General features: G+C 50.8%; 10 protein-coding genes and 1 non-coding gene across 11 annotated transcripts; 5 read left to right on the forward strand and 6 right to left on the reverse strand.

The window, feature by feature from the left end:
• Window positions 1-1,971: 1,971 nt before the first annotated feature.
• Window positions 1,972-4,169, reverse strand: SCP_0303590 (hypothetical protein; the record flags this gene model as incomplete). The annotated part of the gene is made up of 5 exons (XM_027755754.1): window positions 1,972-2,505; window positions 2,573-2,743; window positions 2,808-3,746; window positions 3,809-4,013; window positions 4,072-4,169. 5 exons carry the CDS (start codon window positions 4,167-4,169, stop codon window positions 1,972-1,974), a joined length of 1,947 nt encoding a protein of 648 aa, XP_027611555.1.
• A 907-nt stretch (window positions 4,170-5,076) lies between these two features.
• Window positions 5,077-5,337, reverse strand: SCP_0303600 (hypothetical protein; the record flags this gene model as incomplete). The annotated part of the gene is made up of 2 exons (XM_027755755.1): window positions 5,077-5,166; window positions 5,221-5,337. 2 exons carry the CDS (start codon window positions 5,335-5,337, stop codon window positions 5,077-5,079), a joined length of 207 nt encoding a protein of 68 aa, XP_027611556.1.
• An 86-nt stretch (window positions 5,338-5,423) lies between these two features.
• SCP_0303610 (hypothetical protein) lies at window positions 5,424-5,741 on the reverse strand (the record flags this gene model as incomplete). The annotated part of the gene is made up of 1 exon (XM_027755756.1): window positions 5,424-5,741. One exon carries the CDS (start codon window positions 5,739-5,741, stop codon window positions 5,424-5,426), a length of 318 nt encoding a protein of 105 aa, XP_027611557.1.
• A 1,802-nt stretch (window positions 5,742-7,543) lies between these two features.
• On the reverse strand, window positions 7,544-8,097 carry SCP_0303620 (hypothetical protein; the record flags this gene model as incomplete). The annotated part of the gene is made up of 2 exons (XM_027755757.1): window positions 7,544-7,711; window positions 7,762-8,097. The coding sequence occupies 2 exons, from the start codon at window positions 8,095-8,097 to the stop codon at window positions 7,544-7,546; spliced, it is 504 nt and encodes a 167-aa protein (XP_027611558.1).
• Window positions 8,098-10,181: 2,084 nt separating this feature from the next.
• Window positions 10,182-11,852, forward strand: SCP_0303630 (predicted protein; the record flags this gene model as incomplete). The annotated part of the gene is made up of 3 exons (XM_027755758.1): window positions 10,182-10,744; window positions 10,804-10,875; window positions 10,934-11,852. The coding sequence occupies 3 exons, from the start codon at window positions 10,182-10,184 to the stop codon at window positions 11,850-11,852; spliced, it is 1,554 nt and encodes a 517-aa protein (XP_027611559.1).
• A 196-nt stretch (window positions 11,853-12,048) lies between these two features.
• On the reverse strand, window positions 12,049-12,726 carry SCP_0303640 (FK506-binding protein; the record flags this gene model as incomplete). Its single annotated transcript, XM_027755759.1, has 5 exons — window positions 12,049-12,149; window positions 12,203-12,301; window positions 12,364-12,395; window positions 12,460-12,500; window positions 12,571-12,726. 5 exons carry the CDS (start codon window positions 12,724-12,726, stop codon window positions 12,049-12,051), a joined length of 429 nt encoding a protein of 142 aa, XP_027611560.1.
• Window positions 12,727-12,945: 219 nt separating this feature from the next.
• On the forward strand, window positions 12,946-13,281 carry SCP_0303650 (60S ribosomal protein; the record flags this gene model as incomplete). The annotated part of the gene is made up of 4 exons (XM_027755760.1): window positions 12,946-12,948; window positions 13,015-13,073; window positions 13,132-13,177; window positions 13,234-13,281. 4 exons carry the CDS (start codon window positions 12,946-12,948, stop codon window positions 13,279-13,281), a joined length of 156 nt encoding a protein of 51 aa, XP_027611561.1.
• Window positions 13,282-15,105: 1,824 nt separating this feature from the next.
• Window positions 15,106-15,202, forward strand: SCP_t0303660. Its single transcript has 2 exons — window positions 15,106-15,143; window positions 15,167-15,202. It is a non-coding gene; the product is annotated as a tRNA-Lys (tRNA).
• Window positions 15,203-15,640: 438 nt separating this feature from the next.
• On the forward strand, window positions 15,641-16,506 carry SCP_0303670 (Protein GET1; the record flags this gene model as incomplete). The annotated part of the gene is made up of 4 exons (XM_027755761.1): window positions 15,641-15,724; window positions 15,800-15,980; window positions 16,106-16,372; window positions 16,436-16,506. 4 exons carry the CDS (start codon window positions 15,641-15,643, stop codon window positions 16,504-16,506), a joined length of 603 nt encoding a protein of 200 aa, XP_027611562.1.
• A 539-nt stretch (window positions 16,507-17,045) lies between these two features.
• On the forward strand, window positions 17,046-18,943 carry SCP_0303680 (Malate synthase, glyoxysomal; the record flags this gene model as incomplete). The annotated part of the gene is made up of 6 exons (XM_027755762.1): window positions 17,046-17,391; window positions 17,456-17,591; window positions 17,645-17,974; window positions 18,035-18,169; window positions 18,220-18,424; window positions 18,476-18,943. The coding sequence occupies 6 exons, from the start codon at window positions 17,046-17,048 to the stop codon at window positions 18,941-18,943; spliced, it is 1,620 nt and encodes a 539-aa protein (XP_027611563.1).
• Window positions 18,944-19,551: 608 nt separating this feature from the next.
• SCP_0303690 (hypothetical protein) lies at window positions 19,552-21,590 on the reverse strand (the record flags this gene model as incomplete). Its single annotated transcript, XM_027755763.1, has 7 exons — window positions 19,552-19,791; window positions 19,848-20,036; window positions 20,091-20,525; window positions 20,583-20,930; window positions 20,992-21,051; window positions 21,101-21,157; window positions 21,222-21,590. The coding sequence occupies 7 exons, from the start codon at window positions 21,588-21,590 to the stop codon at window positions 19,552-19,554; spliced, it is 1,698 nt and encodes a 565-aa protein (XP_027611564.1).
• Window positions 21,591-22,164: the final 574 nt, after the last annotated feature.

A 22,164-nucleotide genomic window follows, 5' to 3' on the forward strand; every position in this document is an offset into this window, starting at 1 on the left:
CAATGCGGCAGCGAAGGAAGGCCGGCACAGGGCCAGCAACGAAGAGCTCAGACAGATACTATGCTGATGCGAAGGGGGAAGGAAGGGTAATAGGACCTATTCATGGGATTCACGCACATTGCTATATTTTATGCGGCGCGGCACTGCAAGGACGAGAGTTGGTGTTGCCAGCCATGAAAGAGACAATAGTTCTGAGAGCATCTTTGTCAGTTATGAAAGATAATCTTTTCTATCAATAAGTAGCAAATTTTCATAAGAATTGCTACTTTTAAGTAGACTTATTTGTAGGTGCATAGATTAACTCAGGATAATCGTAATATAATCTTTCAGATAATCTGAGGATAATCTTCTGAATAATCTGAGAATAATCTGAAGATTAGCAATAAAATACAATTTTAACTTTGACACCAGCCAGGATTGAACCCTGGACCTTAGGTTGATTTTATAGAATATAATTTCAAGTAACACTTTAGACCACTTGACCATTAGGCCATACATCACAACTATCTTATATTAAATTAGACGTCTTTTTCTTGAAAAAGACTTAGCCAAATTCTGTCTATTAGAAAAGAGTAAGTAAAAGACACTTGACTTTTATCATAGATAGACAAGCCTTATAGACCAACAGTACTCTGCATCTTATTATAGTCTTGTTCTACAGCTTACAGTTTTTGTAAACTATCATGCAGTACTATAGAGTATCTTAATATAGTCATCTATAATATATAACAAGTTATTGAGAGACAATATTTTATTTGTTCATTTTAGGCTTATACTCTAGAGTCTATTATATTATAGACTGAGCACTTATATATACAAGATCTTTATAGCTATCTTCTAATTGTATAGCAAAGTTCTGTTTTGCTGAAGTAACTGTAGAAACATATATTCTATTAATTACATATTGTACTACATTATATGAAGGCTGCAAGCATTAGAAAAGACTATAAGACTCAGAGTAATGTTTGTTTATAAGTCTTGTCTATCTATGATAAAAGTCAAGTGTCTTTTACTTACTCTTTTCTAATAGACAGAATTTGGCTAAGTCTTTTTCAATAAAAAGATGTCTAATTTAATATAAGATAGTTGTGATGTATGGCCTAATGGTCAAGTGGTCTAAAGTGTCACTTGGAATTATATTCTATAAAATCAACCTAAGGTCCAGGGTTCAATCCTGGCTGGTGTCAAAGTTAAAATTGTATTTTATTGCTAATCTTCAGATTATTCTCAGATTATCCAGAAGATTATCCTCAGATTATCTGGAAGATTATATTAAGATTATCCTAAATTAATCTATGCACCTACAGATAAGTCTACTTAAAAGTAGCAATTTTCATGAAAATTTGCTACTTATTGATAGAAAAGATTATCTTTCATAACTGACATCACTGCTGAGAGACAGGAAGACACCACTCTCCCCCTTAATAGGCCATGCTGCGGCCAACCGAGAATGGTGGGATAAGGGCGGGAGTGGAGCTGTGTATGCACAGAGGCAGTGATCCGGGGGCAATTTGAAATCTGAAGATTGACGTGCCAGGAACGATGAAAAGAAGTGTCGAAGAGGTTGCTCAATGCTTCGACAGCAGGGCCGTGAGATCTACACAGGGGAGGGGGATCTACCCAAGCCTCGGAAAATCGGGGAATAATCTGGAGGGCGCGCAAGAGGCGCGGTCATCCAAAAACAAACCATAGGGCGGGAAAGAGAGGGATGCATAATTGTTCGTCTCTATGCATAACAGGATGCATAACCAAGGTGTCCAAAATGGGATGGACCTATGTGAGGGATATGCATAAACACCGGACTACAGTTACAGGGATGTATGCAACATGACCGGCCTACAGTTATAGGGGTTTATGCATCGTTCTGCCAGCTACTGGTGGTGCTTCTTCCAGAACGCGGTGGTATTCGAGCGCTTTGCTGGTATGCCAAGCCTCACGGTCAAGACCTCTCACAGAAAGAGAACAGCTCAGTTATGCACAAGTGAATTTTCCTGACGACAGGCAGGTGAGTATCTTGGGTTCAATTTCGCCCAACTTCTCCATCAGAGCGCGTGGAGTCTTGCGGATCGTGTTCTTCCCCTTCGCTCCATTGAGTGCCTCAAGCCGGACGTTGTAGTCATTGGCGGCAACGACCCATTTCTGCGGCGTCATGTTGTAGGAAACCCACTGGAACTCACTCCGCAGGTTCATGAATAGGTAGAACTCGTTGTCAGTCAAAATTGTAAGTGATAAGATGTGGATACCGGTCGAGATTGAGAAGACGCGCTGTGATGCCGTCAGACCTGAGATGTTGAGCGCCGGAAGTGCGAGCGTGAGCGCGAGAGCGGACTGAGTCTTCAGCACAGCCTCAGACGCACCAGTGGGAAGACAGCGTTTTCCAGACAGCATGCTGGAGGTCGCCCTTGGAGTGCGGACTGCGAAAAAGTCGCTCATACTGGAGGATATGGCCTTCGGCCGACTCGGACCTGCACCTGCACTGGAACAATGTAATGCTGACTTTGAGGACTACGGAAAATCATCAAAATCGCAACTTGAGATGACCATGGTTGGGTTCTGGAGCTGCAGGACTCACCACATATGAGGAATTCCACCCTTCTGCACTCAGCTTCAACCTCTTGCTGGCTGCCGCACTGTCAGGCAGGACTTCCGCTGTATTGGATTGAGCCACAGCCGCCGTGGGGTGAGACAGCTCGGCATCTGCTTTCCGCTTGAACAGACTGGAGTTTGAGGGGCCGATACGTATCTGATACATCGCAGCGTCAGTCCTACATGCACCCCAAGAGTCGCACTGGCCGAAAATCACTTACGGGTAAACAGTCGACCTCACGCTGCTTTTGCTCCGCTTTCTGGGAGGTCTCGACACTATTGACAGTCGCTGTCTCTGAAGGTGTGCCCTCCAAAAGTATAACCTGTGGGTTGACTGCATCACAGTCAGTCGCCGCCAAGTCACTGGCCCATCGCGACAGAGAAATTTTGACGGCGCGATGCAGTGAAGAAAATTCGATGGCCGTCTGACCGGAGGAAGCAGTCATCACCCATGGGCTCGAAGACTCCAGCAATGTAGTGAATGCCACGTCCGTTCGGACCAGCTGTAGAGAACTTGAACCGGCTGCATCGTCCGTCAGATCGACGGTAGTCGGAAGTTCCCGAGGTGCACCACTCGCCGAGGGGATGCTCAGTGCACTGGTGGGCCGTTTGCCATGTGCTGCAGGTTCCTGGAGGAGGGCGGGGTTGATGTCAAGCTCCCGCAAAATAGACTCAGCAGTCAATTCATCCTGCAAGGACAGATCGATCAGTTCATCGGGTTCCTCTTTGATCTCGAGCAGGTTGTGATAGTCCATAGCGCTCTTTGCATTCACAAGACCAAAAGTCTCGCCGCTGGAGACCACCTCAAGCTCGGGAGCCTTGTGAAGACCTGCGGGAAGGGCCCCAATGTCATCGCCAGTAAGTAGTGCATTCCAAAACTTCGCGACGGTGTCCACCAGTCGAACGTGATGAGAGCTGAATGTTATTTGAAGAAAATCGCCCGTCGTTCGCTGATCGTTCCTGTAGGTGACTCGGATATTCTGCCGCAACACAAAGTCATGGCACAACGTGTGCAGTACGATGATCCTGCTGGCGTGGTTCCGCTGCAGGCTGTTCCACCCTTTGTGGGACCCCTCAATGTGGCTACCATCTGCTCGCACATCCTGACGTGGACGCGTGAGGCATCCTTTGCGCACATGGGTAAGCTGGTCCAAATGAACCTGTTCTATCGCACCACATGGTGGTTAGCAGAACAGGCTATCCACAGAGAAAGGCATCTTACCTTTGCGGCGGCTGCCGTCCACATGCCCTCATGCTTGGCCCACTTCTCGTATACGGCCTCCATCCGTCGTTCTTGCTCGTGCCGATCCCAGTATGTGGCTGGACTGTGTTTGTCTGCTGTCATCTTCAGGATCGCATCAACAATGTCTCTGGCGACTCCCGCCCGCAGAGGATTTTTGGTCCCATCGATGATGCAAATGAGATATCTGGCAATCGCCGCGGCTGAGTTACGCAAGAGATGTGATTGGGTGTGACATTGCCTACCTCATTAGAAAGTGCCACACATCAAGGCCGACGTGAATACTTGGAAATGGCTTGAGAATTGCAGAGCGAGAATGGCAGCAGTTGTCCACTATTGCCATACTGGGATCAGCCACATGGAGGATTTGATGTCATCGCTTCAGACCAGTCAGTGCCTCTTCAATCTCTGCAGTGGACTGACTCTGACAGAAGCGCTGTGTGATTGTGAGATGCAGCCAAGGTGAGAGCGGGCACGATGCGTACCCAAGAAACGATCTCGTTCTTCTCGTTGATCACATTGATGATGCCGCCTTTAAACTCCTTGCTTCGAGTCTTCTTGCTGTCTGTGATGCTTGCCTTTCCCACGGCACGAAAGGTATTGTCCAGGGAAATGGAGATAGCTACCAAAAGGGATGTCGCAGTGAGTGTGCACTGCCACAGAACCCGCGAAGGTGCAAAGTGTGGATCTCACCGGTCAGTGTTCGTGCGTAGTCCTCGGACTCGTGCTGTCGTGTCTGGTCACTAAATTTGGTGTAGATGTCCGTGATCAGGTCATCTGTAATTGAATGGTCACCATAGCCACAAGTCGTGTTCTCGTTTGGCACCAAGAACTGTTGGAGTGCTGGAGGAGGGACTAGGCCACAGCACAACGCCAGAGATTTTGGACGTGGGAAAATGTCAGCGGTTCCCAGATTTTCCACGATTCTCCGTAGGTTATGACGATTGTGAAGCCTCCGAGTAATTCCTACATGCAGAACCTTAGAAAATATAGATTTTCTATCATCATGCTTTCCGAATATCAAGACTTAGACAAAATAAGACTCTTGTCAATTAGCGCCCACTGGCACAGTCACGTTCTGAGTCACGTCGCGCCTTCTCGTGCCGCCACCACCTGACTATATGCACTTCAATCGCCTATATTTCTCTGCGAAAAGGGCTACACAAGTATCTACCAAGTCTTCCCTGGGTGCTCGGGTCTCGGTCTAAAGGACAACACTCTCTGATGTCTACAGCTGTTCGCATACAATGTCACTGTGCTCGCGCTGTATCGTACTTTGGATCGGGCCACTCGGATTCCTTGGGCATGTTGGTACGCTTACGGATGCGCACCTGAAGCTTCTATAACATATGTAAGCCCATGCCTTCGTTACTCAGAACTGCAGACAGACTTACCCCTTTTGCACGACTGGTAGTATGTGTTGACTTCTTCGCTGTAACGGGCATGTCTTTCACAGCGCCATTTTCACCGGCCTCTGCGGAATCATTATCCTCGTACGCCGTCGCATTCATATCCCGCTTAACCGTTACTGAACGACCACGTGCACCGATCAGCTTTTCATCACGAAGAGCTTTTTGCAGTGCACGGAATTTCTTCTTCACGCTCTCCTCAGCATCAGATATGAGAAGATCTCGAATGGGCTTGGCCGCCCCAGGTACGAGTTCTGCGCCTGCAGCTCTGATGCCAAGTCTTGCAGTCCGCCAATGAGCCTGGCCTGTTTATCGAGCCGATCAATTGCGGTCTCGAGGCGCTTTTCGTACGTCTCTGCAACTGTCTTGAAGCTCTCCATCTCCATCCTCAACAGCTCTTTTTCACCCTCCAGAACTTCGATGCGCATCTGGTGATCAGACACCTGCGCCACAAGCATCACCGTCTTCTGTTTCTTTGCATTCTCAGTGCTGTTCGTTTCCGCCATGGCAAGAAAGTGAGGTCCTAGTACCGTGAAGGTTGAAGGCGCATATGAGGCCGAGCAGTGGATGCAGATTCCGATGCTTGGGATGCAGTCTCTCTCTGCGCGCTTCTCGTTCATCGGCTGTACAATGCGAGCGTGCGCGGATATGTGATTATTTCATTAATCTATCCTAATACATCATTTCGGTGCACGCATTACTGCTTTTCATACTGCGGGAGACTGTTATATGGGCGGACAAGGGTAGGGATGGTAAGGAGGAGGCGAGGGAAGGCAGGGTGGCACCCAGCACGGCCGGTGAGAATATGGTAAAATGTGAGCAGAAATGCTCAGTAGAATGATGGAACAATGCTGCAAAAATGTGTAATCGGAGGTAGATTCTCTGCACGGGGTATTTAAGGCACAATGTTGGGGAAATGTTCTAAAATCTGACATTTCTCTAACAATCTGTCGGTGTCAGAATCCGGAGCGTTGTGCTGTGGGCTGTTGTGTCGTTCCAGGCGCCACTTGTAAGCCTGAAGGTAGGCTAGTTTCTGCCTATGATACTCGAGGAGATGGAGTTCTACAAATGCGACAGGTAAGGATCCCTCGAGGCACATCAAACTGACCGGGATGCACACGTACATCTGACATTTTCGGCTAGTCCTGCAGATGTCATTGATGGACGCAGCTCAGTTATCAGATCGAACAGCTCCCGTGTCACAGCACATCGCCTTAGACAGCATGGGATGGCCGCTGTTTCATCGGCAGTAAGTACTTTATCACCCGAATTTGTGACAGGCACATTGTACTCATGCGGAATTTCCCAGTGCTGTCATCTCTCCCAAAACAGGTGGCTCGTTGTGGAAAAACAGTACGTTCCTTGCTCTTCCCCTTCTCACCCGTACTTCTTGGCGCACTCCTGGCATCGTAACTGGAATCCGAGGGCGGTCTCTTCCTAAGAGAGACCATGGACTTCACGATGGCCTGTCATTGTCCAACCTGTCCACTTGACATCGTCCGAGTTGCACTGCGGACATCGCGCAAGCTCAGGAAAATAGAATGGATGGATCACATTCACGGGCTTGAGGTACGCTATTTCTGGAACGATGTTTGGCATGGAATTGCATTTCTTATACTGTTCATATGACGGTGGCAGAAATTGAGGTCCTAAAAGTGGTACCTCTCAGCGCAGTGTTGGTGCGCACTCCTTCGAATTCCCGTGTAGCTTCGTCTCATTGTAGACGAAATTCACATATTCGACGACGTGCGCTTCCCACTCGAGCTGGCCGGTGACTTGTGACTGAGTCTCGTGCTTTCGCTTCCAGGACTTCCAGCGCTTTTCAACCTATCAAACGGGCAACAGTCAGCATGATGGTGTTTGAGCTGTAGTGAGTAAATGCAACTGTTCCTTCCAGCTCTTCTCAAAGCCCTTCTTTTTCTCAGCAGCATTTCTAAGGATCGGAATGATGCTCTCAGGCTCGAAGACAGACATCTGCGGCACTGCGTGGAGGTTTGCTGCAAGAGAGGTTTTAGGGGTACGATGCTCGTTGCTCGAATTTGGGCTCGGTTTCACTTTCCATAGCCGATGTCTCAAGTCCGTGTACCGATTCTGAATGCTTATCTTGGCAAGGGACCTATAATACACTCGAAACACCATACTACTCATACATACAGTAAACATAAACACGGCAGCAACACCGAACATTCCTATTTGAAACTGAAGACATGCTATCCGTAGTGGTGTGCTACACGTGTGTAAGCTACAGCCGTTGTGGTCCAAAGTAATGGCACGCACCATTCCGGCAACAAGCACAGGTTCCGCTCAGTCAAATATCGACCAAATAAATAAGCTCTGCAAGCAAAACACGCCTGCTGTTATATTCACCACAGTGGATCCAGAACAGGACCCGCAGCGGCCGACCATGCAACTCTGCCGTCTCGACCTGCACCAAGTTCCCAGCACAGTCAAACATGGGAATCGCAGGATTAGCAGCCTGAAAACTACGTATGAACTCGCTCAGGTGACAGACCGATGATTACCTACCTGGTTCCAGTGGACTTTCAACTTGACCTTTCCGGTCTCAGGGTCGGCGCGAAGCATTGATGAGACCTCTACAGGACCAGGACCCGGGACTGCAGCCGCCACCGCAGCAACAGCTGTCGGGATCCTGTTCCACTGAATGCACGAAATAAAGTCCGGTCGGGCTTCTATCCAGCACGATGCCGCTAATCGAGATTCCTCAGCATTGGGACCATCATGAATCCCGTCCAAAGTGGCATTGTCTTCATCAGCCGAGATCTGGCCAATCACCTGAAAGATGACTTGGGCATCCTTCAGGGTGAGGTTCGCAGACACCTGTTCCGGTGAGGCGGGAGGCATGCAACAGACAGTACGGTAATAAGTCAGAGGTTCAAAGAAAACCGCGGACAGATCAGGACTGTCCGCTGCTTCCAGCAAGCAGATAGATTGCTGATATGTGTTGAAGAGGTGAGGGGCCATGACCATCGAGCATGCAATGAGGATGAGAGCAAAGAGGAGGAGAGGTGCACCGGCAGCGGCACATTATATAACAAGGGCTGAGCACTTACCAAAAAGAAGTGACAGTACTACTGTCGCATTGCCACTGCAAGGACTCATTCCAGTCGACGACGATGAGCATATATTAAGCCGAGGGCATCACGGCACGCGCGCTCTCTAGTATATCGGACAAGCTTGCCAAAGCTCGAACGAATGTACTTACGCATCAACGATGCACCGGTGCAGGCCCAAATTAGGTAGCTGTGTTGAATCCTCAACCACTCAGCTCTGGGCAAGCAATCCTGAATGCCTGGAGGTATGCCATACATGTATTACAGTGTCAGAAGCAAGAAAGGTAGTTGTACAAAGAGTGTACACATAGATGGTTGAGTAAATTCCGCGCACTGGCGAGGAAAATCCTGGGTGCCTATTTTGACACCGCGGAGGAAAACCCTGGGCGCTTTCCGGCCCGCCTTCAGCAGGGAAAAGCCTTGGAATGACCAATTTTCCCTGTGGCGGACAAACTCCATGGCGCACTAGGTTCTGATGCTTATGCATGAATTACACAAATGCATGCATCACAGTGGTGCTCGAGACATAGTGGTACCGGCCGCTCCCTCATACACTTAGTTGCTGCTCTGCCTCATCACAAAGTCAATCTCACACTGACATCAGTGTTTGTGCCTTAGAAAGAGTGTGATGGAAAACCTCACACTGCAGTGGTCCTCATAGTCCATCATTTCTCTTTGTCTGCATACTTGGACAGCTAAAAAGCTGTCTTCGTCCTCTCCCTAATTTACTATCATCAAGGGATGCATCATTCAGACTCATTCTCAAGCTTTTCTCAGGCCCCTTACCAGACAGGCTGTGGGCAATGGAGTTCACATTGCTCACTATTCTCCTGCAAACTGGGTTCTCATTTGCAGTATGATCATGCTGAAGGACCATGCCGTGAGTGTGCAGGTTGTTGTCATTCAGCCAATGCAAGCTTAACTGTGTGTTCACTCCAGTAATACTTCTCCAAGCATCAGAGAAATGGCAATTTTATCTTATCTGTCTGATTGATCTGGCACCAGACATTTCAGACTCTTTCAGATGCTAAGTCCATCAGATGATGACATCTGAATCCATGAGGTCCCTTTCTCAATTCAGAGATTCAGATGGCTTTCAGGCAGATTCAGATGGATTCCAGACTGATTCAGATGGCTTTCAGGTAGATTGAGATGACTTTCAGGCAGATTCAGGCAAGCCACAAACACATTTGGAGAAAAATGAACATGAATTCAGGGATTAGTACCAGATGCTGTAGCTATGGTATTTGAAGCGATACGAGGTGAGAGAGAATGTACGACGGTGGCCAGAGGGTCTTGATGATTGGGAAGATTGGGTTTCCTGGACCTAAGTTGTTCAATCCTGGAATGATATCTCGCCAACTTTCCGTACACAACAAGACGCGACCACTCCTTCAGTTTAGGTGCTCTGCTGCATAGAGGCAAGTCAGCAGACTGGACTACTGTATACTGGATATGGCACACGTCGTCCACCAGGGTAATTCGACCATCGTTTAATTTCAGAAGACGGGGAGGGAATAGCAACACGAGTAGTAGTAATGAATACAGCTCGCGTCAAAGGAGGGAGAGGGCAGGTTCCTTCAGCTCCTTGGAGGTACATGCGAGACGAGCTAGAGTGCGACGTCTTGAGGGATCAGCGATAATCGTCTCAAGAAAAATTTGCGAGGCATCTGGGCTGCGGAAAAAAAGGAGAAATGACGAAGATTGTGCAGGAAGGGCAGGCGAGAGAGGTGCAGTAGTGAAGAGAATGCTTCATCAATGGAGCGATGAGGGGCAAGGTGTTTCAGGGCGTCGCAGTTTTTCAGCCACAGCGTCACGTGCTTACGTGAGCGCTTTTTCTGAGTCGACGTTCCATCACTTGCTCATCCTCCTGCCATGGCCACCATACATCCCTCACGCCTGGCTCTTGTACCGCACGACCCTAAAGACATTTACCCGTCCAGGCATACTCTTGATCGTGGCCGTCCCCCATCACCCCGATCCAATCGCCGACTTACTCCTTCACCCTTGAGCAGCGAACTCCGAGGATACCGCAGGGACGATTCACGCGAAGATGACAGAGACAGGCGTAGGGACAGGGGAAAAGACAAAGATGCAGACACGCACGGAGAAAGAGATCATGACAGCCGGCGCGACGACGCCAAGCGGGAACGTGCGCGGGCAGACGACTACTTTGACGAGGACGATAGAAGAAGGAAGCGTAGCCGCACTCGCAGTGTCGACAGGGAGCGTGACTACGAGCGTAGTGACAGGCTAGAGGGGAACAGGCCGCGCCGGCCGAGTCCCGTGTACTCGGAGTATCGACGCCCGTCGTCGCCTGGAGAGCGCGAGAGGTCCCCGGTGCCGCAGGCACCGTGGCGACAGCACGAGAATATGTACCCCGGTTACCGAGGCCCACCGCATGGCGGGTACGGTGGAGGTGTAGACTTTTTGGAGAGGTACGTGGTGTGCGCGGCAATGTTGAGGGCTTTGTGTGCTCATATACTTGTCTGCCTAGCCGGAGGAAGCAGCGCGAACAGTCTACGATTTCGATATGGCCAACCTCCCCAAGAGCTCCCACTCGAGTATTGTGAGTGTTAGACTGACAGTCCCTCACTGAACTAGTTTTCATATAACCTTTTCTGTAGATCTAACAGTCCCGACTCAAAACACCGCAAGAAATCTAGTAAGCGACATCGCGACTCTGACGACTCCGACGACTCCGACTCTGATGAGGAGGAGCGGCGACGTCGCGACCGCAAGGAGCGCAAAAAAGCACGGCGAGAGAAGGACATGGACAGGTATAAAGACAAGGACAGGGATAGCCATCGCCACAGACACAAACACAAATCCGAATCTCGAAAATACAGCAACGACTCTGACGAAGAAGATAGGCACAAGCAGAACAGGCATCGAGCTCGAAGCCAAAGCGGGGAAAAGAGCGTGGACAGGCACCGTCAGAGCGAGGCTCGGACAAAGAGCCCTGAGCAGCATCCTCGCACTCCGGATGTGGATGAGGACGAGTGGGTGGAGAAACCAGCGACCGGTTTGCTCGCGGTCTCGCCGCCAGCCAAGACCAACGGCAGCGCCTTGATGCCGCCTCCACCTGTGCCCACGTCCGGATCTGCGTCAATGACTGCGAAACGCACCGGGGAAGACGAGGACTCTGACGACGAAGTTGGGCCCCAGCCTCTTCACAAGGTGACGTCCTCGCGCAAAGTCGACGAGCGGCAGTACGGAGGTGCACTACTACGCGGAGAAGGTAGCGCGATGGCCGCGTTCCTGAAGGACGGCACTGACATGCGTATCCCTCGTCGTGGTGAAATTGGCCTGTCGTCGGACGAGATTGCTTCGTTCGAATCCGTCGGCTACGTCATGAGCGGCAGCAGGCATCGTCGCATGAACGCCGTTCGTATGCGCAAGGAGAACCAGGTTATCAGTGCAGAGGAGAAGCGGGGCATTCTGAAGTTGCAGCAGGAGGAGCGCGAGCGGAGGGAGACGATCTTGCGGGAAGAGTTCCAGGAGCTGGTAACTGAGAAGCTCAAGTCGCAGGGAGCTACCAAGTAATATCACCGATACTGTAGTGACCCTCCGGCAGCCTTTGTGTACCATGTCATCTATTGTAATGCTATAGATTTCGTCGTAATCGTGCAGTTTTAGTATTAGACGTTTTCCGCTGAATTCTGCTGAACGACCAAAATCAGTTGAGCCATCAACTGCACGCAGGAAGGCTGATACCTCGAAGGACATTGTCCGTCTTTGCTCAGAGCTCCTCGCGGGGCCCCTTAGGATCCAATGACACAAGCTCCACGTCAAACACGAGGGCGGAATTTGGGGGAATAACGTTTCCAAATCCACGAGGTCCTGATTATTGCAATTTCAGGGTTGGTGATTTTTCAAAGACACATCTTACTTACCATACGCCATGTTGGGCGGGATGGTAAGCGTACGCTTCTCGTTCGTGCACATGCCCTTCAGACCTTCATCCCAGCCTCGGATTACTTGACCCATGCCAACTGGGTAGACAGGATACATTAGCATGCACAATGTCAGCGAAAGCATGAACAAGATAACACACGAGTCACGGCGAGGGGCTGTTTACGATCGTGACTGACGAGACAAACGCGTTAGTCACCGTAGCAATCGCATTTACTTCGCGTCTATGGCCATTTACCTGGAATCGAACTTGTTGCCGTTCGAGAAGAGGGTTCCGGTCTAATGTACCCTCAGATGAACGCCCTGAAAGATGTAGAGGAACGCGTTTCTATCTCCTATCCTCACTCACGTAGTGCACCTTGAGGGCATCGCCCTTCTGCGCTTGTACAGAGCAGTCCTCTGGCTTGTACGTCGTCTGGATGACCAGATCTTGGGGGGGCTCTGGTGTATCTGCAAGAACGACAAGAGCGAGGAACAACGTAAACAGATAGGCCAGAAACTTCATGGTGTACTGAGATTTCCAAGCCACCACTGGCAGCCACGGTGCGTCACTAGTCACTGGCGTTCAACGGTTAGCAGCCGTGGGAATAATGTCGGTCTATGCCGCTTACTCCACCATCAGGGAAATATTCGCTTAGTCAGAACTGTACAGAGCACAACGTCCGTAACTTTATTTTTCACTTCCTGCCATCGACACCATCGCCGCCCCCGACATTGACGAACGATGGTACGTTGTTGTTCAGACCCAGTATACCTCCAAGAGAGATGTACTGATGATAGTTCTGCGAAATAGCCTTCTCAAAAGACCTTCAGGACGAAGCGCATCCTTGCCAAGGCTGCGCGCCAGAACCGGTATGCTTGCAGTAGTAGTGCACTCTTGCGGTCTTCCTCCTGACTTCTTGCGTGTTAGGCCAATTCCCCAGTGGTTCCGCCTAAAGTCGGATACAAAGATTCAAGTGCGCTAGCCGGAACTCAGCTTGGTATAACCGTGTCTAATGTTACTGTCCTATAGTATAACGCAAAGCGCCGCCACTGGAGACGCACGAAGCTCAACATCTAAGTCTTCCGGACTTTCATCGTCGCCTTTGTTGTACTGGGAGAGAACAGATAGGACTTCACCCGAGACATTCACGCACCGCGCCCACGCACCCATGTATTCCTCCGATATCGGCTTATGGCTTCACCGCTAAAATATTTCCATGTCATGATCCATCTGTGCGTTTAGTGTTTGTGGGACTTCTCATCGACTTGAGCGCATGCGATCAATCTTTGGATGGCTCCTACATGAACTATGTCCTCTCCTTCCTTCTCAGGACTAGTCGTTAATTATGCGCTAGGCGCGGACGTAGTCCCAGATTACCAGGGAGTATTTCTCGATACGTCCCACTTTTTGGCGGAGTGATTTAATTGGCACACTTTTCCTTACTCTGGCCCCCCCTTTCCGTCGGCCCGATTTTCGTTGGCGCTCTTGGTGTTGAATTTGGAAATGCTGCTAAGTTGTAACGTTCTTCACCTATGCGGTGTATTCGCAGGTATGCCAGTAAGTTCGACTGATGCGCTTTGGCTGCGCACATCCAATGCGAACTTGTCTTCCATGACGCGGTGAGAGGGTGTTACCGTTGCAGCTCCAATTCACCTTATGTGAGTAGTAACTTTGGTTCGGTGTGTATTGGGTTGCATTCTGTCATAAGCTGACACGGGTTCAGGAAGGACCTCATATTGACCGCTTGGTCAAAAAAAGATGCACTTTTGCTGCATCGCGGTATGCAGGCCAGGACGGTGAGGTCCGCCAGCTACCACCGCTGGCAGCCCTCAATGCCGCCGTGCATATCACAGGCAGGAGCGCTGGGTGATGTTTGATTGCGACTGGAAAGAGCCAATCGGCATGGTGTTCACTACAGACTTCTCGAAGCTGACCGACCGAGGACCCGGTGCTCACGAGCGACTTTAATAACATGCAATTTTATTTGAAGGCCGACGCATGATTGCTCTGACCAACTTGGGGCCATTTGTCTTCAGAGACGGGGGGGAAATTTTTTGTTTTTGTCACATAGTTTCCGAGGAACAATTCGCCGTGCCTGTAAAGGTCCGCAGTACTGATGCAGCCTCAACGTTGGCGTTCGCGAAGATCAGCTCACATAAAGATTTATTACCGCAGAGACGTTTGATCCAAGCACGCGGGTCAGTTCAATTCCTCCAATCCAAGCAGTGATCACGGACCACATGGCAAGTAGTGAGTGGTTTGGCTTCATTTTCACAAAAACTATAACACAAACTTACCGCAGGCGATAACACCAGCAGATCATTATCTACAATTGGCCAGTACGCACTGCTGCAGCGACGGAGGCTATCAAACGCATGCGCGACATACAGGTCGTGTGCTTCTCCAAATATATGACATTCACTGACTCCTCTTTGATCTGGCCGTTCGCATACACCAGAGCACTGCGCGGTGCCACCGTCACGTCCTCATCTAGTCCGTTATGGACTCCACCCCCGCCGTGAAAACTACAGCCGTTGACATCCATGGGAAACCCGATAACAATGCGATCGTCAACCGGTGGATACATGCTACAGCGACGCAGAAGCTATCAAGCACATGGGCTTTATCCAAATCGTGGGCTCTCTTCGTGCACGTGCACGTAGGATCCATGCTACACTGACTCGGCCCTTTTCATGCTTTGCAGTGCAATGGCGGCCGGGATGTCCATTTCACCTTGCACCATTACAGATTTAATACCCAGGCCCCAGTGCAGGAACACTAACAACTGGGAGAAGCCACTCTCCGAAGATCATAACGGAGCGGAAGCTGTCATGTCCGGATAAAGTTGTATTCTACTTGTGTGTCTTCGAGCATGAGGAGTATAGTATATAAGTTGTCAATGCCCGCCTAGCTCAATCGGATAGAGCGTCAGACTCTTATCGTCTGGCGAGAGACGGTGCCAATCTGAAGGCTGTGGGTTCGACCCCCACGGTGGGCTAGTAGGTTTTTTCGCATCATGTTCTAGATGCGAAGGTGGGCTGGAAGTGCCTGAGAAGTTAGTGTTGGCCTGGAATACGGTTACCTCGGGACCATTGGCAGTGCGCCCGTAGTTGTTCTCTTATTGGCGGTAAAGGACCATCTTTTTGTACGGATAGGTTATTTTTCAACCGAGCGTTGTTTCGCAAGTGCAAAGAGATGTTACATGCTCGATATTTAATTCCATTGACAGGATGACTGGGACGAAGGCGACAGCCTCTGATCCTAACAAGTGCAAACAACGCCTTAACCACGTGCTCGGTATTGCACCGTGTCATGCTATGTGCACCGTGTTATACATCGTATGCAGCCTGGTCTGCGCTGGCACCCTGAGATTTCTAGCCTGAAGAGCTCTCTCCATCTCAACCTCTGTTCCTGTATCAATCAAACATAGCTCGTGATGTCTCTAATAGTGACCATCTTTGTGTTGGTCTTCATAACTGAGCTGATCTCCTGGATCGGCAAATCCGTCTTGTTCGATTTTGTGAGTGTTCGGTGGTATGCCTTACAATACTGACATCTGACACGACGTTTGTTCCCCCTGTGCTGGGCGGGATAGGTGTACGCGCTTTATCTGCGCATATTCTGCTCCGCCGCTGTCGCACGGCAGCGCAAGCTTAAGTCGGAGATATTAGTGGGAAAGAAGGAGCTCCTGCAGACGAGTGCACAGGACCAGTTCGCGAAGTGGGCGAAACTGAGGAGGAGTGTAGACAAGGGGTTGGCTGATCTGGAGAAGCTCAGTAAGTGTCCGCATCCAGCGTCATGTCGCCGACGGAACGTCTGGGTCTCAGGAGAGAGACGCGTGTCATTGCCTCGTCGCCTTTCGCACAATCTTACCTAACATGTCACACTAACGCGATTGCAGACAGCGAGCTCTCCTCGTACCGATCGTCATTTTCGCTGAAGTTCAACGGCGCCATCTGGCTCCTGACGACGGGGCTGCAGTTCTTCGTGAGTTGGTGGTACCGCAAAACAGCAGTATTTTTCCTTCCGCCAGGGTGGTTCGGGCCCGTCACCTGGTGGTTGGCGTTGCCATTCGCCCCCGCAGGCTCTGTGAGCTGCGGGGTTTGGCAGATGGCCTGTAGGCGGGTGATTAAGGTGGGCGAACGTGTGGTGAGAGATCTAGTGATGGGTGAGTGTTTTTCGAAAGTTTCTGAACGTTCCAAGCCACTCTACTGACGCAGTCGCTTGGCAGTAGAATCCGAGTCCGTAACTATTCCGTCGGAACAGCAGAAAGCTACTCCTGCCGGAGAGAAGAGTTCATGACGGGGTGTGCCGTTGGTCCGCGTTTACGGCGGTGTAGTTCTGCGATCGTTATCTCGCACATGGATCTTGAATATTGAATGTTATTCGTTGACTTACCCCTTCAGGACTGTAGTCTAAAAGATAAGATAAGATCTGGATTGTTCCGAAGTCCGTGTCTCCGGACGCAACGCCAGGTTGTCCGCGCGTACATACCACACAATGCAATTCTATTGCAGAGAAATGCACACAAAGACAGTGGAAGGCGATAGCGCAAGCACTAGTGCGCATAGGTGAAATACGACCGGTTATGAAGGAAACCGAGCGAGGGCGTCCGCAATTGCAAGATGGATCGCACGGGACGCCGGAGACGAGACGGAGACGGCGTGCGACGGAATGAGGAAGATCCGGGGTCCTGCAGAGGGCACGTGAATTGAGTGACGTCTACTTTCCATATGTGGAATACGGTATAGCGGAGAGCCGCCACAGTACTTATACTCGTCTAGAACATGTCTCTCTCCTAACTCCATCTTTCCCTTCTCCACCTCTTTCCTCGCACAACCATGCTTGCCGGAGTCCAGATTCACACAAAGGAGGGCCAGCAGGCTCAGTCTGAGATCCTCACCAACGACGCCCTCAAGTTCCTCGCAGCGTTGCACAGGACTTTCGAGTCCACCCGCCAGAGCCTCCTTACCGCTCGCGAGGCTGCTCAGCTTCGTCTCGATGCGGGTGTTTCACTTGACTTCCCGGCAGAGACTGCTCACATTCGTGCGGACCCCTCTTGGCTCTGCGCACCTCCCGCGCCCGGTTTGGAGGATAGGAGAGTCGAGATCACAGGCCCGACGGACAGGAAGATGGTCATCAACGCCCTGAACAGCGGCGCAAAGACCTTCATGGCTGACTTCGAGGGTGAATTTTCATTCAGCCTCGTAGCTGGCGTTAGTTATCCTGACTGACTATCGGTTGTTTTCAGATGCTAATTCGCCTACGTTTGCCAACATGATCAACGGTCAGGTGAACCTGCGCGACGCCATCAGAAGGCAGATTGACTTCGAATCCGGAGGCAAATCGTACAGGCTTGTGGAGAAGCCGGCCGTTCTCATTGTTCGGTACGTTTTCTGTCCGTCCTGTTTCTCCTAGGTTCTCACGTGTTGATTCCCAGTCCTCGTGGATGGCACCTCGACGAGCCCCGTTTAACCATCGACAACGCGCCAATTTCGGGTTCGCTTTTCGACTTTGGTTTGTACTTCTTCCACAATGCCAAGGAGCTTGTCAAGCGCGGCCTCGGCCCATATTTCTACTTGCCCAAAATGGAACACTACCTCGAGGCGCGTCTCTGGAATGACGTTTTCAACTTCTCGCAGTCGTATATTGGCATGCCGCTCGGCACCATCAGGGGCACCGTGCTCATCGAGACTCTCCCCGCCGCGTTCCAGATGGAAGAAATATTGTTCGAGTTGCGGACCCATTCCTCCGGTCTGAACTGTGGTCGGTGAGTGCATATGTGGTTCTTGGACAAATGTGTTATATTGATTTTGGTTTTCGCTTTTAGTTGGGATTACATCTTCAGCTTCATTAAAAGGCGAAGAGCCGATAAGAGCGCTGTCCTCCCGGACCGCAAGGATGTCACCATGGAGTCGCCATTTATGGACGCCTACGTCCGCCTACTCATCCAGACTTGCCATAAGTAGGTTGGCACGCGCTTGCCCTAGACCTTCTCTGACATCCTGTCTGTAGGCGCAAGGTTGCGGCTATGGGCGGCATGTCTGCACAAATCCCGATTAAGAACGACCCGAAGGCGAATGAGATCGCCATGCAAAAGGTCAAGGCGGACAAGCTGCGTGAGGTCACCAACGGCCACGATGGCACGTGGATCGCGCACCCCCTCATTAACCAGATCGCCATGGACATCTTCAACCAGTACATGCTTGGCCCCCACCAGGTATGGTTGTACCCGCTGCATATACGCGATTTGTGCTAACAGGTGGTACAGTACCATGTCCGCCGTGAGGATGTCAAGGTCACCGCGGCCGACCTCCTGAACACCAATGTGTCTGGCCATATCACCGCAGAGGGTATCCGCTCAAATGTCGCCACCTCGCTTGCCTACAGCGCAGCGTGGCTCGGTGGCGGCGGTTGCATTCCCCTCAACTGGCTTATGGAGGACGCCGCGACGGCAGAAATCACCCGTGTGCAGCTCTGGCAGTGGGTCAAGCACAGTTCGCGGATCTCTGACACCGGGGAGACGATCTCCGCCGACCTCATCGACCGCGTCGTGGACGAGGTCGCGCCAACGGTGAAGGGCGCCGGAATCACAGATCAGAACCTCGACATCGTCATCAAGTACCTCAAGAGCCAGATTCGCAAAGAGTGGCCGAGCGACTTCCTGACGAGCGACTTGATGGGCTATCTCGCTGTTGCGGACGGTTGCCCGGCTCAGTGGCAGCGCAGCGTTCTGTGAGCGGTGGCGGTCAGTGTTCCGAATTAGCAGCGTTGTCTCCTTTGTAGCATTATTATCTCCTCGTTGTTACAACGGTATTTCCGGCAGTGTACATTAGTCACGAATCCAAATACTGTCTTCGGCATACGTCGCGAAGTTAGCTTAAATCTTTCAGTTAGAGTGCTTTGAATGACTCAGAGCCTTGTCTCGTTAACCACCCGAAATGCGCCTCTGGAAAGTTGTGTCGGTATCTAGATGCCAGTGCTCTTCATCAGCTAGTACAGGATACTTAGGCTGGAATCAAATCCGGGCTTGCGCTTGGTCAATACTGTCGGTGCCACTCAATTTATTCAGCGGGGCAGCTGAGCGATTTTCCACCTAAGGGAGCCGCACACTGGGACTCGTCGCTCACATCTATGCTCGGACTGTGAGACACAGAGTAAGACAGTTCTATATGGAAGAATTCCTTCGGAGTACATGATACACACATCGTAGATTTGATAGATACATATGCCGCATTGACTTTTAAGATGAGCATGTTGCAACTCCAGAGCCTTGAACAGATCGCACGGCAGAAAAGTCCAGCACGGTCAGTTCGGAAGGTACTCTGCTCCTTCGCGGAAGACCCCTTACTCAAACTCTTCGTCCTTCGCAAGAGTGGTATCCAGGTTAGTTTGGGAGCGTTTCCGTTTCCTCAATACGTGGGCCCCGCGATCATTTGAAGGTTTCGCCTCCTCCTTCCCCTTCCCCTTCCTTTTTGGTTCTGTTTTGGTGATGCGGTTCTCCAAAAATCCCGGATACTTCTCTGCGAGCTCCCGCTGAAGCTCTTCATCGTAGGCGATACATTTCATGCACCACAGTGCTATAATCTGTGCGTGCAGGTAGGTGAGAAACAAGTAGAGTAACGATAGCGATTCAAGCCCACCAGATTTCCGGATTCGAATGCAGCCATGATATCATCAGGATCCTGTATGAATTTATTCTTTCCGGCGAGCGCCTTCTGCAGCTCCTGGGCAGTCGGCTCGCGGCGATACTTTCGAAGGAGGTGAAGACGAGCCCGTACGTCCTTGTCTTGACTGCGCTTCGCGATCAGAGACGCGAAGGCATTCTGCATCTATCGTTAAATTTCAGCCCAAGCCCGCTTGCACCACTCCAGTACTTTACGAACCTTCTTGGGCATATTCCTGAATTCCTCCGGCGAGAGCGGCTTGTCTGACTGGGATAACTTGTAATCGCCCATGTACTGGAATCGGTTTACTCCCCATCGCACAAACACCTTGCTTACAGCAGCCCAGCCTTCATCCCCAACTGCGCGAGTAACTCTACACAGAAGACCCGGGTGACCTGGCTCTCTCGGAAGATGGGGGTTCATGTCGAGTGTCGGGTACAAAAAGTCTTTGAACCCCTTCGGGTGCTTTGGTACGACAGACGGGCGCAGCCCGAGTATTGGTCCGCCAAAGACTTTCGAGGTGAAGGTCCGAGAAAACATGACAGACCGGATAGCGGAGTCAAGAGTAACTGGGAAGGGGTCCAGCCCGATAGGATGGAGACGGTCGGCGATTGCGTCTTCGTTCAGGATATCCTCGCCGATCTCGACCTTCAGCTGTTGTACCAGGAACATGAGTTAGAAGGTCAAAGTAGGGCATATTTGGCGGCGCACCTCTTGCTTGACCTCCCGACGAATATTCTCCTTCCGTTGAGGAGCCTTGCTTGAGGCGAGTGACTTTTTCCTATCTCGTGCTTGTACTGTAGCTTGAGACGAAGCGTTGGGTCTATTGGATCGCGTTGGTGGGAGGACGACTTCTACGATCAGTTTCGGCTTCTTCCTCGGTGGCTTGACATCTTCTGATTTTAAGTCCAACGGATTGTCCAACCACTCTAATGGAAGTGCGATAGGCGATGGAGATATCTTCTTGACAATATTTAAGGTCCCTGGTTGTGCGTGGTCATCCGATCGGTCTGCATCCGAAGTTCTATGAAGATCTCTTGAGGAACCCTGCACAAATTCCTGGCAGTGCTTGTCATTGGAGAATTTGATGTCATCGACAGAAATTACCACTAGCACTCACGGGAACATCCCGATACTGAGTGTGGACAGCTTTCGTCGAGTCTGGAAAACTGAGGGCGTCCTGCGAGATGTCGTAGGCAAAACAACGTGCAATGCCCGATACGACTGACCTCACCAGGAACGAACTCGATATCATGCGATTTGGAATCTAGCTCTTCCAGATTAATCTCCGGTATCGTGCGCCGGTCAGAACTCAGGATAGGTTCGCACTGACATGACGAGGTAGCTTACCTGACTTGGTGAGATAATTGTATGCTCATGTTCCCGCTCAACAACTCGTGGGGTGTCCGAGGCATTGTCTGGTCCGTTAGCCTCATCTATATCTTTATCGGGATTTTCTGTGTCAACGAACTGCTGAACGGTTTGTCTCAACGCAACAAGCTCGTGTCCATGCTGTTGAACAAGGGCAACTAGCTCCTCGAATTCGCCTGTGGCGTGCCAGTGCTGTGCGGGTGCTGCTATCGCAACCGCAGGCCCAGAGTCGGCACTGCGAGTCGTATTTGTCGAAAGTTGCATGGTCTGGCGCAAGGCGGCAAGCTCGACAGCCTGTGCGCGTACAATCTCGTGCAGCTCCTCCACTCGCTCATTCACATCGACCATCGGCCAGAGACATCAGCACAGAAGATGGAAATAGAGTGACTGTGCTGCCCGAACACAGAGTGAAGCGGTATGTAGTGCTCAGTGGCGGCCCCGCGTAGTCTCCCGAGGGCAGATGGTAGACACTCTGCTTCAACCTCGTACCTCGGATATCCGTGTCTGACGTCTGCTTTCTATTACGGGCTCTTACTAGGAGGTCTTGATTGCCGAACCGGCACATCACGTGCTGTCACAACGCGTCTGTAAATCGCGCCGAACGCGTCGCGTTTCGAGCGCAAGAAGCACCCATTGTCCTGTGCTGCATGTGTATACAATACTTTCCAACGGGTATATTAATTGAGATTGATTTGGGAGACTTTGCAGTCTTATCTGCTTTGTACTGGTCCAAGAGGGCATTACATGTTTGAATCTCGTAGGAATCCCTCTATTCTCTGTGCTCCGCGCCCAAGCAAAATTCACCATTCCATCACCCATCCATTGTAGCACCTCATCTCACCTGCGATGTGCCCAAACCAGGGTGGAGAGGATCTTCAGGACTTTCGTGAATTTCGGCGGATTTACAGCGCCACCTGCATCA

The sequence above is a fragment of the Sparassis crispa genome (assembly GCF_003851025.1).
Source record: "Sparassis crispa DNA, contig_000002F, whole genome shotgun sequence".
Taxonomy (NCBI): Eukaryota; Fungi; Basidiomycota; class Agaricomycetes; order Polyporales; family Sparassidaceae; genus Sparassis; species Sparassis crispa.